We start from the raw sequence: 17,125 nt of genomic DNA on the forward strand, positions 1-17,125 counted from the left end.
GAAGATGTGCCTAAACACATTAATGAAGGAAGAGCAGTAAATGTAGTATAAATGGACTTCAAGGCATTTGATAAGGTGCCCCATGCAAGGCTTATTGAGAAACTGAGGTGGCATGGGATCCAAGGGAACCTTCCTTTGTGGATCCAGAACTGGCTTGCCCACAGAAGGCAAAGAGTGGTTATAGATGGGTCATATTCTGCATGGAGGTCGGTCACAAGTGGAATGCCCCAGGGATCTGTTCTTACTCTTTGTGACTTTTATAAATGACCTGGATGAGGAAGTGGAGAGATGGGTTGGTAAGTTTGCTGATGACACAAAGGTTGGAGGTGTGGATAGCGTGGAGGGATGTCAGAAGTTGCAGCGAGACATAGATAGTATGCAAAACTGAACGGAGAAGAGGCAGATGGAGTTCAACCCAGATAAGTGTGAAGTGGTTCATTTTGGCAGGTCAAATAGGATGGCAGAATATAATATTAATGGTGGGACTCTTGGCAGTGTGGAAGATCAGAAGGACCTTGGGGTCCGAGTTCATAGAACACGCAAAACAGCTGTGGTTAAGAAGGCGTATGGCGTACTGGCCTTCATCAATCAAGGGATTGAGTTTAGGTGTCAAGAGATAATGTTGCAGCTATATAGGACCCTGGTCAGACGCCACTCGGAGTACTGTGCTCAGTTCTGGTTGCCTCATTACAGGAAGGATGTGGAAGCCATAGAAAGGGTGCAGAGGAGATTTACAAGGATGTTGCCTGGATTGGGGAGTGTGCCTTATGAGGATCGGTTGACGGAGCTCGGCCTTTTCTCCTTGGAGAGACAAAGGATGAGGGGTGACCTGATAGAGGTGTTGAGAGGTATTGATCGAGTGGATTCTCAGAGGCTTTTTCCCCAGGACTGAAATGGTTGCCACAAGAAGACACAGGTTTAAGGTGCTGTGGAATCGGTACAAAGGAAATGTCAGGGGTAAGTTTTTCACTCAGAGAATGGTGGGTGCGTGGAATGGGCTGCCGGCAACTATGTTGGAGGCAGATTTGATAGGGTCTTTTAAGAGACTTTTAGATAAGCGCGTGGAACTTAGTAAGATAGATGGTTGTAGGTAAGCCTAGTAACCTCTAGGGCAGGGAAATGTTCGGCACAACTTTGTGGGCCAAAGGGCTTGTATTGTGCTGTAGCTTTTCTATACTTCTGTGTTTCTATTTTCCAATTTTTTTTTAATTTGAAAAGTGAGCTTTCACAGTTCAACTACACCTTCAGGCTTGTAGTCTTTAACTACAGAAAAGACAACACAATCGTTCACAGATCTCTTTAATTTATCCTTTTCATCCTGAGGAAGAATTTTTTCAGCCAGAATGCAGTGAATCTATGGAATTCATTGCCACAGAAGGCAGTGGAGGCCAGGTCATTGAGCATGTTTAAGATAGAGATAGGTTCTTGATTGGTAAGGGGATCAAGGTTACAGGGAAAAGGCAGGAAAATAGGGTTGAGGAACTTATCAGTTTGATTGAATGATGGAGCAGTCTCGATGGGTCAAGTGGCCTAATTCTGCATCTATTTCTTATGGTCTTTTTCTCTACTAACCAATGTTCAATTCTGATGGTTGCTATTTCACCTAATTTGGAAGAAACAGTCAATAAAACGTTTGTTTAATTTGATTTTTTTTAGCAGTTTTACTTTAATTCTGGAGCAAAGTGTTTTGAAAGGTTCAAATTGGATTTCTGCTAGACAGCCTATCAAACGTAACTTCAAGGCTGAAGCTTACCTTTGCGAAACATCACCTTCAGTGCGGTTCAGACTTGTACAAGTAAATTTTGGTCAAATTAAATCCACACTAACATCTTAAAATATCATTTACTTTTAATATTTTCCAATTCTTTCAGTTAAACCACAATCCTGGTGTATGATTTCTCTCAGCATTCACTCCAGTGATGATTTCATCATTAAGCTCTTTTCTCCTTTGCCATTTTTCAAAACTGTGTGCCCAATATGCCACATCATCATAGCACAGCCTTCCTTTAGCTTACTATTGCATTTCTGGGCATCTTCAGAGGTGCGATCACAATGAGCATCACCCATGACCTCAGCAGCTGTGGTATCCCATTCCTAATATCAATTATTGTAACTTTAAAGATCGGGAGTCAGAGATTTACCCTAAATGCACGTCAAAGTCAAAGATGGTTTTAGAATGGTTTATTAAGTGGATTATTAAGAAGCAACAGTTTAAATGTGATGCATAAGTTAAATAGATAGAAACAGCATGTGATTTGATTTATTATTGTCACATTGGGATATGCGTGATGCACTCGGCTCCAGATCTCTCAACCCTTTGTAATTTGTTGTGCTCTTGGTCAGAGCAGGAATCCTGACAAGCTGTGATACATCTGGAAAGGGTGCTTTCTGTGGTGCATCTGTAAAAATTGGTGAGAGTCATTGTGGACTTGCTGAATTTTCTTAGCCTCCTGAGAAAGTAGAGGCGTTGGTGGGCTTTCTTAATTATAGCGTCTATAACTTAACTATAGAGGACAGAACACATCCTGAATGGTGACTCTAAAGGCTATAACATTTGTTGTAAAGTTTGATTCTGTATGCTGATGTCATGCTGTTGCTTGGTTAGTCACATCTTCCAATTTTACCACAAGTCTCCAGATGTTAGTGAAGAGGACTTTACAGGATTGACTGGACATGGTATGCCAGATTGTCAGTTGCTTTCATTCTCATTTGACTTCTGTGTAGCAATTTGATACAATATAGAGGCTTACTAGGCCATGTCCTTCCTTCAAGTATATTAATAAAGCAGATGGTTTTTTTTTTACCGACAATCCAATAGCTTCATGATCACCATTACTGAAATTAGCTTGCTATTGCAGATTTATGTAATGGAATTTAAATTTCTCCAGCTGTCGTCTACACTCTTGTCTTCAAAGTTTATTTCTAGTCCAATAACATTACCACAACATGACTGTTCCCAATGAACACTTGCCGTATATCAAGTTGTTGTTGCCATATTAAAAATGATGGTGTTGCACTTCAGAAGAAGTGACTGGTTTCTTTTCAGCAGTGGTGTTCTAATCCACCTTTTAGATCATGAAATAGTTACTATTTAATATGCGCTTAAATGATAATGAACTGAGTCAAATGCATGGTGTAGCAAAATGCTAACAGGATAATTTCAGGTTTGATAATGCTGGATGACAGTGCATTATTTTTGATTGCTCCTGGCATCCAGTAAGTGATAGGAAGTTCCACTTGTTCTTCAGCATAACCATCCAAAACAGATTTTCTATAAGTCTTTGCTTCACCAAAAGCTGTCACCTGCTGAGATAAGCTCAGGTGAAATATATTCAACATGTTTTGCCTGATATTTCATGCCAAACGTGTGTATGTTTAGATTTATTGGACGTTGCTTTGCCCTGTGAAATGAAGAATTAACAGGGCAAATTCAAAATAGATCACAGTAAAAATCCGGACTTCTCCTTAGGTAGGATTTGCCATGCACTCCGCTACATGTTTCACAGTGATGGAGGTGGTCTGCCATTGGCCAGTGGTGGGAACTTCTGGACCCGCCATTGTCAGTGAGGTTGAATGCACCACTCGCTGCCGGGAAACCCGTGGTAAGGATGCGTCATTGGCAGGACTAGACGATCCCACCGTGTGAAGGGCCGGAATCCCGTACCTTGTTCAACCGTTGCTTTATAATTGTACTTCTTCTTTTAGAAAAAGAACTACAAACTCTGAGGATAGAATTAATTGCAAAATAATCCCAATAATTAATGTAGCTTTTGTTCAATATAAGGTAATTTTATTGTATAAATAATTGAGGAAATGAATAATGTGAGGTATAATTTGTTGGCGTCCCACTTATGTGCTGTAGATTGTTATAGATTGAGTTTGTGGACCATCATAACTCATAGCCTATCTTGATGAAAAAGCACCCAGCAGGAACAGACAAGAGCAATAGAGGTAATGTTGTGCTGGGGCAGGTCTAATGCATGTTCAAACAGTTGTCTTCAGCATTAGATTAACAATTCGGATCACTGCCTGGATCTTCTGATTGAGGATAATATTTGACCCAGAAATCCAACAGAAATGAACAATAAAGTCAAAAGTTGAAGGAATTCTGTCATAACTGTGTAAATGTAAACCATGCCTCCACATTCATTTTAATCCCACTCCATCAAATTATTTCTTTTATTCCCCTGTGAAAATGTTAGTAATTCTGTACCTGTGTTGTGGATGTTTTGTCTGTTCTTGTGTATGATGTTGTATCAGTGTTCCCTATTTGTTTTTGTAGTGCACAACGTGACAGAAATACTCTGCCGAAAAAAGGACTAAGGTAAACTACCTTTTGGTGCAGTTTGTTTCAAGTTGTTGTATCAAATTCTAAATTCTAGACCAAAGTGCCGTTTAGTTACAATGGTGCAGCATTAGGTCTCCTATTTAATGGGACTGAATTTGAAACCTATTTTTTCCTGTATGTCAGACACCAAGCTGACCACTAAAGAAACACAATTTTCTTGATTGGAAGAGAACTGAATTCAGTAATCATATTGGAAAATAAAGGAATTATGTTATTAAATGGACTGAATACTACAAATAGGCTCAAAAAGATGGTCTAAGTGATACAGTTGCCTCTGCTTCTGAAAATCATATTTTAAAACTATATTACAGTTGCTCGAAAGGCCTAGTAAATAGGTGTACTTTGTGGATCACAAGCAGTAGAGTTTTCCATTATGAAATATGATTAGCAAGTGAAGCAAACCCATTCATAAAAATGTTGTGTGCTGCACTGGAGACTTCACATTATCCATGACCATCTTGTATAAATCCATGTGTGCTTAATGCTAACGCATGACTTTGTTTTTTATGTGATTTCCTAATCAGTCATTTCAGAATCATATGTTTGAGGTGTCTAAGATTATGAGGAGTCTGTGCAGAGTGAATAGGAAGCAGCTGCTCTCCTTGGTTCATTGGTCAATCACGAGGGGTCACAGTTTTAGGGTGAGGGATGGAGAATTGAGAAAAGAAATGACTCGGAGGGTGGTGAGAATCTGAAATCCACTGCCTGAGAAGGTAGTGAAGGCCAGAAACCTTACAACCATTAAGAAGAATGAGCGCTTGAAGTATCATAGCGTTCAAGGATATGGGACAAGTGCTAACTTAAGTGGTAATTACTGTCGATGCAGACTCAATGGGCCCTAAGGCCTTCTCTACACTGTATGACTCTATGATTCTGTTATTTATGTAGTCTTGCTTTGTCTGTATGGAGTATTGAGGTGTGGATGAACTTCAGCTGCATTCCTAAGCAATCTGAAGTCTGATAACTCACCACTGGACACATCCGACCTGTGAAGAAAAGCACAATAACTTTCACTTTGAATTTTTTCTCGTGTAATTTTACAATGCACATTGCACGTACAATTTTTTTTAATACTATCAATTATAAAACCAGGAACAGGAGAAACAGCTCCACATGGCAGCAGGGTGGCACATTGGTTAGCACTGCTGACTCACAGCATCAGGGGCCTCGGGTTTGATTCCCAGCTTGGGTCACTGTCTGTGCAGAGTTTGCATGTTCTCCCTGCATCTGTGCAGGTTTCCTCCAGGTGCTGTGGTTTCCTCCCACAGTCCAAAAGACGTGCTGGTTAGGTGCATTGGCCATGCTAAATTCTCTCTCAGTATATCCAACAGGTGCCAGAATGTGGTGGCTAGAGGATTTTCACAGTAACTTCATTGCACTGTTAATGTAAGCCTAATTGTGACACTAATAAACTAAAGGAACCCTATCAATAAATGCATTGAAGTTGAAATCCACCTTTGGAAGTGGGGAGAGTAAAAACAAGTAGTGTTACATTCGCTTCCAGTTATACACGCTGCCTTATATTCAGTTCTATTGATGTTTAACTTGAGGTCTTTCTATATCAGATTGAGTAGACCTGTAAACAAAATCTACTTCCAACTTGAATTCACTGATTAATTTATACAGTAATCTTGCTAGGTTAATTCTAGAAAACTGTAATTTGCAGTTTAAATGAAAAAGCCATTACTAATGCATTATTAAGATGGATTTTCATGTTACAACTGTACAAAACTCTGGGGCGGCCGCACTTGGAGTATTGCGTACAGTTCTGGTCGCCGCATTACGAGAAAGATGTGGAGGCATTGGAAAGGGTGCGGAGGAGGTTTACCAGGATGTTGCCTGGTGTGGTGGGAAGGTCTTATGAGGAAAGGCTGAGGGACTTGAGGTTATTTTCATTGGAGAGAAGAAGGTTACGAGGTGACCTGATTGAGGCATACAAGATGATCAAAGGATTGGATAGGGTGGACAGTGATAGCCTTTTACCTCGGATGGTGATGGCTAACACAAGGGGACATAGCTTTAAATTAAGGGGTGGTAATTATAGGATGGTGTCAGAGGTAGGTTCTTTACTCAGAGGGTAGTAAGGTCATGGAATGCCCTGCCTGCAGCAGTTGTGGACTCACCAACTTTAAGGGCGTTCAAATGGTCAGTGGATAGGCATATGGATAACATTGGAATAGTTTAGATTAGAGGGTCATTAGATTGGTTCCACTGGTCGGCGCAACATCGAGGGCCGAAGGGCCTGTACTGCGTTGTAATGTCCTATGTTCTATGAATTAATATCTAAAATACTATCAACTGCACCACAATTTCTCAAAGAAGAAAAACAATTTCACTCCACTGTGGAATGATGCACAGCACTTAAATAAAGGTAAATGAACCTTTTAAAGGCACTTAAGCTGAAAGCCGTAGAACTTTATAAAACAGAAAGGGTTCAAACAGCTTTATGCCTGTGCGAGGATGACCCCCGGATCTTATTTTGCTTCAAGTGTCTGCCTGTACCTTTAAAAGTGCATTTTTCTCTGCATCAACACCTTAATGTGAAAGATACCATGTTCTAACAATGTTACATAAAGAAACGTTCTGCTGATCTCCTTCCTTGTCATCTTAACTTTAAATGAAGGATCTCTTTTTGACTAGTACACAAACAAAATATTGCAGGTTCTGGAAAACTGAAATAAAAACAGAACTGCTGGAAATACTCAGCAAGTCAGGCAGCATCTGTGGAGAGAAACAAATTTGGCGTTTCAGATCAAGATGACCTTCCTGTTGACCTGAAATGTTATCTCTGTTTCTCTCCACAGATACTGCCTGATCTGCTGAGTATTACCAGCATTTTGTTGCTTTTATTTCAGATTTCTTTGTGACCATTGCCCAACAAGAGGAATTTTTTTATTTCCCTACCATAAATATTCATTGGAAAAGTCTGTTTAGGCATTAAGAATGAAGGAGTGAAGAAGGAATTGTTCTATTCAAGTCAAGTCAAGACCATAGAATACTGTGTGCAATCTTGGACGCCCTACTAAAGAAAGAATATTAAAGCCAAGACTGTCCAGTCCACTTGGGATGAGTTGGAAAAAAACAGCCTGGGTAACTAGGACTTTCCAATTGGCAATTATTCACCTGCATCTTTCAACATCTTTGCAATCTATTATGCTGGCATTCCTGGCTTTTCCTCCCCAATCTCAAGCAGCTTTACTTTAGCATATCCATACCAGCTGTTTTTGTAAACATTAATTTGATCTTGAATTATGAATCCTAAAGGCTAGAAGTTTGTCTGTGTCCCTTTTTGAGTATGCATATCATGATTCTTGGTGTTGCCTCCTCATTTATCTGTGGTGTTGGTTCCAGGAAGGTCCAGACTGCAAATGACTCAGCACTCAGTAAGGAGTTGAGCACCATGCGCTAATAACAGAATCATAGAGGTTTAGAACATAGAACACTACAGCACAAACAGGCCCTTCGGCCCACAAGTTGCGCCGATCATATCCCTACCTACCAGGCCTATCTATAACCCTCAATCCCATTAAATCCCATGTACTCATCCAGAAGTCTCTTAAAAGACCCCAACGAGTTTGCCTCCACCACCACCAACAGCATGGAAACAGACCCTTCACCCCAATTGTCCATGCCACCTTTTTTTAATAAACCCCAAAGCTAGTCCCAATTGCCCGCATTTGGTCCATATCCCTCTATACCCATCTTACACATATAACTGTCTAAATGCTTTTTAAGAGACAATATTGTACCCACTTCTATTACTACCTCTGGCAGCTTGTTCCAGACACTCACTACCCTCTGTGAAAAAATTGCCCATCTGGACCCTTTTGTATCTCACCCCTCTCACCTTAAACCTTTGTCCTCTAGTTTTAGATTCCACTATCTTTGGGAAAAGATATTGACTACCTAGCTGATCTACGCCCCTCATTATGTTATGGACCTCTATAAGGTCACCTCTCAGCCTTCTATGCTGCAGAGAAAAAAGTCCCAGTCTATCCAGCATCTCCTTATAACTCAAACCATCAAGCTCCGGTGGCATCCTAGTAAATCTCTTCTGCACTTTTTCTAGTTTAATGATGTCCTTTCTATAATAGGGTGACCAGAACTGTATACAGTATTCCAAGCGTGGCCTTACCAATATCATGTACAACTTCAACAAGACAACCCAACTCCTGTATTCAGTGTTCTGACCAATGAAACCAAGCATGCTGAATGCCTTCTTCACCACTCTATCCACCTGTGACTCCACTTTCAAGAAGTTATGAACTTGTACTCCTAGATCTTTGTTATGTAACTCTTCCCAATGCCCCCCTACCATTAACTGAGTAAGTCCTGCCCTGCTTGTATCTACTAAAACTTCACCTCGCATTTGTCTAAATTCAACTCCATTTGGCGTTCATCAGCCCACTGGCCCAATTCATCAAGGTCCCTTTGCAAGCCAAGATAACCTTCTTCACTTTCCACTATGCCATCAATCTTGGTGTCATCTGCAAACTTACTAACCATGCCTCCTATATTGTCATCCAAATCATTAATATAATATGAATGACAAATAACAGTGGACCCAGCACTGATCTCTGAGCCACACCGTTGGTCACAGGTCTCCAGTTTGAAAAAAACAACCCTCTTCAAATACCCTCTGGCTCTGTCATCAAGCCAACAGTGTATCCATTTATCTACCTCACCCTGGATCCCATGAGATTTAACCTTATGCAACAACTACCGTGCGGTACCTTGTCAAAGGCTTTGCTAAAGTCCATATAGACAACATCAGCTTCACTGCCCTCATCTACCTTCTTGATTACCCTTTCAAAAAACTTAATCAATTTTGTGAGACATGATTCTTCACTCACAAAGCCATACGGACTGTGTCGAATCAGTCCTTATGTTTCTAACTGATCCTGTCTCTCAGAATACTTTCCAACTTACCCACCACAGATGCATAGGTCACTGGCCTGTAATTCTCAAGTTTTTTCCTGCAGCCCTTTTCTAAATAAAGGTACAACATTTGCCACCCTCCAATATTCAGGCACCTCACCTGTGATTAGATAGGGTGGGCATTTACAGCCTATCTGGAAATTCCAGCCTGAGGTTAACAGAGATTTCTGTTGTTGTACCTCACCCTCATTGAATTTGTGGCGGGTTAGGTGGTAGAGTTCCAGCCATGGTGTGACTAGCCTTCTCTTCTTAAAGGCAGTCTGTCCTTCTGAAAGGGAAATTGTCCTAAATTACAGGGGACTGCTGCTGAATGCATTGCTGCATTTGTAAATGAAAATATGGAACGTGAAGGTAATGAGAGGGTTCCAGATAGACATATGCAGTGGTGGAGGCCTTAGTGGTAGAGGTAGTTTAGAGGAGAAGCACCGTAGTTCTGCGGGGTTGAAGCTGGTGGCAGAATGTCATCCAGGGTCACCCTCAGATAGGATAAGGAACTTGTGGCTGTGGAGGGCAACCCAGCAGTATAATAACACTGGTACTCCACCTTATACCTTTGGGGCAGGATTTTCCAGCTGCGCTTGCCCACAATATCAGAAAATCCCACCAAGGTCAATGGACCATTGCATGGTCCATGTCCTGTCTGCTACGATTCCCATGGCAAGTGGGATGGGAACGTTCCGACTATCCGAACCCTTTCTGTTTTATAAACTTTTATGGCTTTCAGGTTAAGTGCCTCTAAAAATTCATTTACCTTTGTTTAAGCTGCTGTGCATCATTCCACAGTGGAGTGAAATTGTTTTTCTTGTTCAAGAAATTGTGGTGCAGTTGGTTGAATTTTAGATATTAATTCCATCTTAATAACACATTAGTAATGGCTCTTTCATTTAAACTGCAATTTACAGTTTTCTGGAATTAACCTGGCAAGATTGCTGTGTAAATTTATCAGTGAATTCAAGTTGGAAGTACATTTTGTTTACAGGTCTACTCAATCTGTTATGGACTGGGCCTATCTTTTCAACAATTTGTCTCAATATGAGCTCCAATCTTTTCCTTTATTCCTCATTCTGTGAGTTTAAACCAAGGCAAGTTTTGAATTTGTCATTTTATTGGAATGTACTGTTCATAATTTGCAGGCTGTAAATATTTTTTCCTTACTATGCTAGGGCGTAACATTTACCTGGTGTGCAGCACATAAAGGAAAGCAAATATTTAACTTAGTTAGTACTCGACTGCATGAGAATCATGAAGGGAGTACTATGTGTTCTAAGTAACTCAGAGATGGTCCAAACAACAAACTCATGGTCTTCAGTGAGTAATGATATGGAGATGCCAGCGTTGGACTGGATAAGCACAGTAAGTAGTCTCACAGCACCAGGTTAAAGTGCAACAGGTTTATTTGGTAGCACAGGTTTTCAGAATGTCACTCCTCCTTCAAGTGAGTGAAGGAGCGACACTCCGAAATCTTGTGCTACCGAATAAACCTGTTGGACTTTAACCTGGTGTTGTGAAACTAACTGTCCTCAGTGAGTAAGGCAGGAGTTTGACTCTGGTGATGGCCATGACACACATTGGAAGAGTTTCTTCTGTGTTATGTTTTTTACGTTTGAAGAATAAATCAGCATTTTTTTTCCTCCCTCTAGTTTAACTGCACTTCTTTCTTTTTGATCAGAAAGGCATTTCTGGTGAAACTGCAAAGGTTCAAAATTTGTGTAGAGTAGTGTAGGGTTTGGCAAGCAATTGAAAAGAGGCTGCTGTTTGGGAAAAGAGGTATCTGTTTGCGTCTAGGTTCCATGTGGTACATTGTGAAGACGTTCTAGTTATGCCAATCACATTTATGGTTCACCACCCAAAATTATCTGGTCGCGAGCTCATTACATAGTGGCAACAGCATTTAAAAATAATACTTGTGATCTGATAGATTAATGTATGTTTTTACTCCATTAACTTGCACGTTCTCAGCTTTTTGTCCACATTTGTCATGTATTGACTTATTAGTATTTGGCCTTACTTCATTTATAGGTATGGAACAAGTCTGCAACCAGAAGACACCAAGGAATGGCTTCATGCACGTTCTATTGGGGGTTCTGTGGACTCAGACAACCAGTTACTCTCCTCCCCATCTACTGCTCCATTAGCAAATTTAGGTCAGTAACTCTTTTATTGCCAAATAAATTTTGAAAACATAACTGTAGTCCCTTATTCTCCTTTTGCCAATATGTTTGTTTAACTTAATTGAAAAATAACCCTTCCTGGCTTTATGCCAGCTGGGTATAGCATGTATTATAATTAAGAAATGTTATTCTGTCCAAGGTACATTTTAAGGAGAGACATTAACCAATTGTGGAATTTTGACTACCTGATGGTAGAAATTCTGATTAATGAAGTTTCCATACAAATGTCTAACAGATTGATGCTGCATTTTTGTGTGCACTATTCTTCTAGGACTATAACTGCTTAAAATAAGTAAGCAAAATACTGTGAAAGCTGGAATATGAAACAAACAGAGAGAATGCTGGAAAAACTCAGCGGGTCTTGCAGTGTCTGTAGGGAGAGAGAAGAGAGTGAAGTTATGTTAAGGAACACAAGCTCCAGAAGCTTTTTTTCCCCCTTTCAGGTGTTAAGGAATGCGAACTCCAACAACTTACTGACACCAGTGCTCATCAGATCCTCCACACCTTCCCATCCCTCAGCATCATTCCTTCTAATCCCATCCCTTACTATGTATTCACTATACCCTCTCTGATGCCAGACGGTCTGTACTCAGCAATGGACTCAGTTTCAATGTGCTCGCCTCTGTGAATTTTGGACTCGGCACGATGCTGAACTCTTCTTTTGTTGCCTTTGTCTTTATGCTTATTTCCTTGAATAGGAGTCCTCCTCCCATTCCGTGAACCCTTTCTCTCACCTCCAGTTATCTCCCTCTACCAGGACGCCACCTTCTGGCCTCCTGTCTGCTGTTTATCTTTTTATTGAGAGCTGAGTGCGTGACATTGGCCTCTCAATTTCTCTGCTCCTCTCACCCATTTTAACCTGTCCCCTTCTGAACGTAGTGCACTCTGCTCTCTTAGGTCAAACCCTGACCTTATGATCAACCTTACTGACAATGGTGGTGCTGTTTTTGTCTGACATACTGACCTCTACTTCACAGAGGCTGAGCACCAACTCTCAGACACTTCCTCCTCCTTCCCTGAACCATGACCCCAGCATCAAGCATCAAGCCATTGTTTCCAGGGCTGTCACTGACTTGATCATCTCTGGCGATCTTCCCCCACAGCCACCAAAGTCGGAGCCCCCCAGCCTCTCACGACCCATTTCTAGCTACTTCCCAAAATCCACAAAAAGCGTTGCCATCATGCCAGCCTGTTGCTGTCCCACAGAATGCATTTCTCCCTGTCTTGACTCCATCCAGTCCCTTTTCACCTACATTGGTGTTTTCTCAAATGCCGTGTGGCATACCAAAATTTTCGTGGCCCTACCTGCCCACTCTTCACCTATGGATGTCCAATTCCTCTGCATCTTCATTCTTCACCAGGAGGGTCAGAGTGCTCCCTACTTTCTTGAGTGGAGGTCCGAACAGTCCCTGTCCACCCCCACTCCCCTCTGCCTGGCTGAACTTAGTCTGTCACTTAATAATTTCTCCTTTAACTTGTCTCATTTCTTGCAAATAAAAGGTGTGACTATGGGTGCCAGTCTTTTTGGTGGTTATGTGGAACACATCCTGTTCCATTTCAACTCAGACACCCTCCTACAATTCTTTTTCTGTTACATCGGTGACTGTATCGATACCGCTTTCATCTGGACCTGGAGAAATGTATTGCCTTTGCTTCCAAATTCCACCCCTTTTTCATCATCATATGGTCAACTTCAATATTTCATAGAACCATAAAATCCCTATAGTGCAGAATGAAATGAGGTCATTTGGCCCATTCAGCCTGCACTGATAACGATCCTACCCAGGCCCTATCCCCATAATCCCACATATTTACCCTGCTAGTCCCCCTGACACTAAGGAGCAATTTAGCATGGTTAATCAACCTAACCCCATCTTTGGGGCACAGGAGGAAACTGGAGTACCCGGAGGGAATGCACGCAGGCACGGGGAGAATGTGTAAACTCCACACAGACAGTGACTCAAGGCTGGAATTGAACCCAGGTCCCTGATGCTGTGAGGCAGCAGTGCCAACCACTGTGCCATCGTGTCACCCAAATGATTTTCTATGATATGTGAATACGCTTTTATTTAGCATAAAATATTGTTATGGTCTCTGACAGATGCTATACATTTTATACCTAAATCATGTTGTTCTCAATAAGTAACTTTATTATTGTAGTGCCACCTCTTTTTACACCTACTTGTTTACTGCAACCTAACAATTACTGGCCTATGCAATTTAGAATTTCCCAGATTTTTCTGCAGTTTAACAGTTAATTTCTTTTGTGGAAACAGTCATCCTAGTGCAGCACTTGTGAAGATCAGAATCTGACTTTGTTTTAAGTCTAAGATTTATTTATTAGGCAGCATGATGAGGTGATGCTGGAATTAACAGTTATTTTAGGCCAGAGGGCTCATTATTGAAATGGGACATGACAAAGGGCTCTTTCTCGTGGACTTTGTGGTAAATGAGCAGTCAGTATATAAAAGAACTGGCGTTCTCAGAATGAATGGCAAACAACAGCAACCACCTGGAACACAAGTTGTATTAGCTACATCCAATACTTGTTCACCAATGTTACCCTGACACCAGAGTAACACACATCAACACCAAAAACCCAAGAAGCAGCAAAAAAATTTCTTCATTAATTGGATTTGATTGCTGTGATGAAATTAGTAAGTGTGTGCAACTTGATAAACTTTAATATTGTAGGAATTGTGAAAATTCTTACTTGTTTAGCTCTTGTATGTTGATAAAATTAAATATTTTAAAAACATCTCATTGCTGCATCTTTATCCATTTCCTTTCAACCAAATTAAGCTTCCACTGGATGTAAAACATCAACTGCTAAGTTAACATTTTAATTCTACTTAGTTGCAGGAGGAACGTGTTCATCATGCAGTCATTATTCATTGTAACTTTGCCACTTTAATGCCAGAGTTGCTTTCAAAGTGCTCATCAATGTGACAATGGCAGCATAACTTGGACTTGACAGCACTGAAAAGTCTTCTGAGGTCATTAAAGCCTGCATTCCTTTAAAGTGGCTAAGAATACAAAACTGTAACTGTTACTTGCTGTGTTTTTAATGGAGCTATTCATTCGGGTCCCCCGTCTCTAACTTTATGACATCTTGGTATGTACATCAAGAATCTGAGGTGAAATTAGTTTTGTGCCGATAGGTTTTACTCATTTACCACTTTGCCAGCAGGTAACCCTCAAACAAATGTTAATTCAAGTGTACTGTCAGTGACAGTAAAATTCAGAATTGGCATCCATTATTGTCTGTATAAAAAGAAAATAATATACACATCTCAATAAAAAGTGTTCGAGGAATGTCTGACTCAAATGGGATTCAGATTAACGAGAGATATTGTCCAAGCACAAAGCAAACTAAGGCTACAGTTCTCTGACCTTGCCCACGGCTGGGATTCTCCAGTCCCGCTGCAGTGAATGGAGGTTTCACTGAGGACCAAATTCTCCATTCTCACAGGCAGCGGATTAAATGAGATCGGTGAATCATGGCCTAAATTTAAAAAAAAAATTTCTGTGTATTTCCTTACAACAGAATCCACCTGAAAGCGTATATCTCTGTCCTCACTTTGCAAGGTGCTTTTTCGCTGAATATGATTATTGCTTTATCCACAGCAAGCCCCACTGCAGTATCCCAGCTTAGCAGCCCCACTCCCAAAATGATGCGCTCAAACAGCATTCCAACTCATGATTCCTCTTTCGACTTGTACGGAAGCTTGCAGATGGGGAGCACGGTTTCTTTGGCAGAAAGACCAAAAGGAATGATTCGATCTGGTTCATTTAGGGACCCCGTAGATGATGGTAAGATCAAATGTTATCAATTTCAATCAATATTGAATGAATAATTTTTATGTTATTTGTTTTTGTCGGATCATTTAGCAGCTTGAATAGTTATTTGTTTAAAGGTGAGATTTGCCCATACAAATCACAATTATTACAGCATGGAAAGAAACCATTTGGTTCGCTGTGTCCGGACCAGCTCTCTGAATGAGCAATTTACTTGGTGCCATTCTCCCACCTTCTCTCCATAACCCTGTATATTGTTCTTTTACAAACAACAGTCTAAATTGTCCTTTGAATGCCTCAGTTGACCTACTTCCACCCTACTGTCAGCAAGTATATTCTGGGCTCTAACCGCTTGCTGCATGAAAATATTTTCCTCATGTCTTTTTTCCCTTTTGCCAATCACTTTAAATATGTGCCGTCTCAGATGCTTTCATGAGTGGGAACAGTTTCCTCTTGTTTATTCTCTCATGATTTTGAATACCTCTGTCCAAGTCTCCCTTCAGCCATGTCATCTCCTGGGAAATGAGTCCCAGCCTCTCCAATCTATTTACATACCATCTAAATAACAGGCCAAAAATTGATGACAGGAAGGCTATGGCAGGTGAGAACCTAGAAACTGTCATTATCACAACAGAGGTAGCGTTGGGCAAGTTAATGAGGCTAAAGGTAGATAAGTCTCCTGGTCCTGATGGAATGCATCCCAGGGTACTAAAAGAGATGGCGGGAGGAATAGCAAATGCACTCGTGGTAATTTGCCAAAATTCGCTGGACTCTGGGGTAGTAACCGTAGATTGGAAAACATAAATGTGACGCCACTGTTTAAAAAAGGAGGTAGACAAAAGGCGGGTAACTATAGGCCGGTCAGCTTGACTTCTGTAGTAGGAAAAAAGTTTGCATCTATCATCAAGGAAAATAAAGCGAGACATCTGGATATACATTGTCCCATTGGTAAGACACAGCATGGGTTCATGAAGGTTATGTTTGACTAATTTGGTGGAATTCGTTGAGAACATTACTTGTGCAGTGGGCAATGGAGAACCTGTGGATGTGGCGTAACTGGATTTCCAGAAAGCATTTGGCAAGGCGCTGCACCAAAAACTGCTACATAAGATAAAGGTGCACTGTATTACGGGTAATGTATTAGCATGGATAGAGGATTGGTTAACTAACAGGAAACAAAGAGTGGGGGTAAATGGGTGTTTCTCTTGTTGGCGATCAGTGACTAGTGGTGTGCCTCAGGGATCAGTGTTGGGAATGCAATTGTTTACGATTTACTTAGATGATTTGGAGTTGGGGACCAAGTGTAGTGTGTCAAAATTCACAGATGACACTAAGATGGGTGGCAGAGCAAAGTGTGCAGAGGATGCTGAAAGTCTGCAAAGGGAAATAGACAGTCTAAGTGTCTGGCAGATGGAGTACAATGTTGGTAAATGTTAGGTCATCCATTTTGGTAGGGATAACAACAAAATGGACTATTATTTAAATAGTAAAATTTGCAGCATGCTGCTGTGCAGAGGGACCTGGCTGTTCTTGTGCAGAAATCTCAAAGAGTTGGTTTGCAGGTGCAGCTGGTAATTAAGAAGGTAAATGGAATCTTGTTCTTTACTGCTAGAGGGATGAAGTTTAAAAACAGTGAGGTTATGTTGCAGCTGTATAAGATGCTGGAATTCTGTGTACAGTTTTGGTCTCCTTACCTGAGAAAGAATATACTGGTACTGGAGGGGGGTGCAGAGGAGATTCACTAGATTGATTCTGGAATTGAGAAGGTTGGCTTATGAGGAGAGACTGAGTAGACTGGGGTTGTACTCATTGGAATTCAGAAGAATGAGGGGAGATCTTTATAGAAACATATAAGATTATGAAAGGAATA

The 17,125-nt window shown here is 40.9% G+C and overlaps 1 protein-coding gene across 2 annotated transcripts in view; it reads left to right on the forward strand.

The window, feature by feature from the left end:
* LOC145357045 (neuron navigator 1-like) overlaps nt 1-17,125 on the forward strand; it is a 698,546-nt gene that overhangs the window by 587,349 nt on the left and 94,072 nt on the right. Inside the window, exons 12-14 of one of the 2 annotated variants that reach the window (XM_080210100.1) lie at nt 4,283-4,324; nt 11,306-11,430; nt 15,085-15,270. In XM_080210100.1, the coding sequence (XP_080066226.1) occupies nt 4,283-4,324; nt 11,306-11,430; nt 15,085-15,270 (353 nt within the window). The remainder of the gene's footprint in view (nt 1-4,282; nt 4,325-11,305; nt 11,431-15,084; nt 15,271-17,125) is intronic. The other variant, XM_080210101.1, reaches the window with a different exon arrangement.

This window comes from Carcharhinus amblyrhynchos, chromosome 22 (genome assembly GCF_965287045.1).
Source record: "Carcharhinus amblyrhynchos chromosome 22, sCarAmb.v2.hapA, whole genome shotgun sequence".
In the NCBI taxonomy this organism is placed as follows: Eukaryota; Metazoa; Chordata; class Chondrichthyes; order Carcharhiniformes; family Carcharhinidae; genus Carcharhinus; species Carcharhinus amblyrhynchos.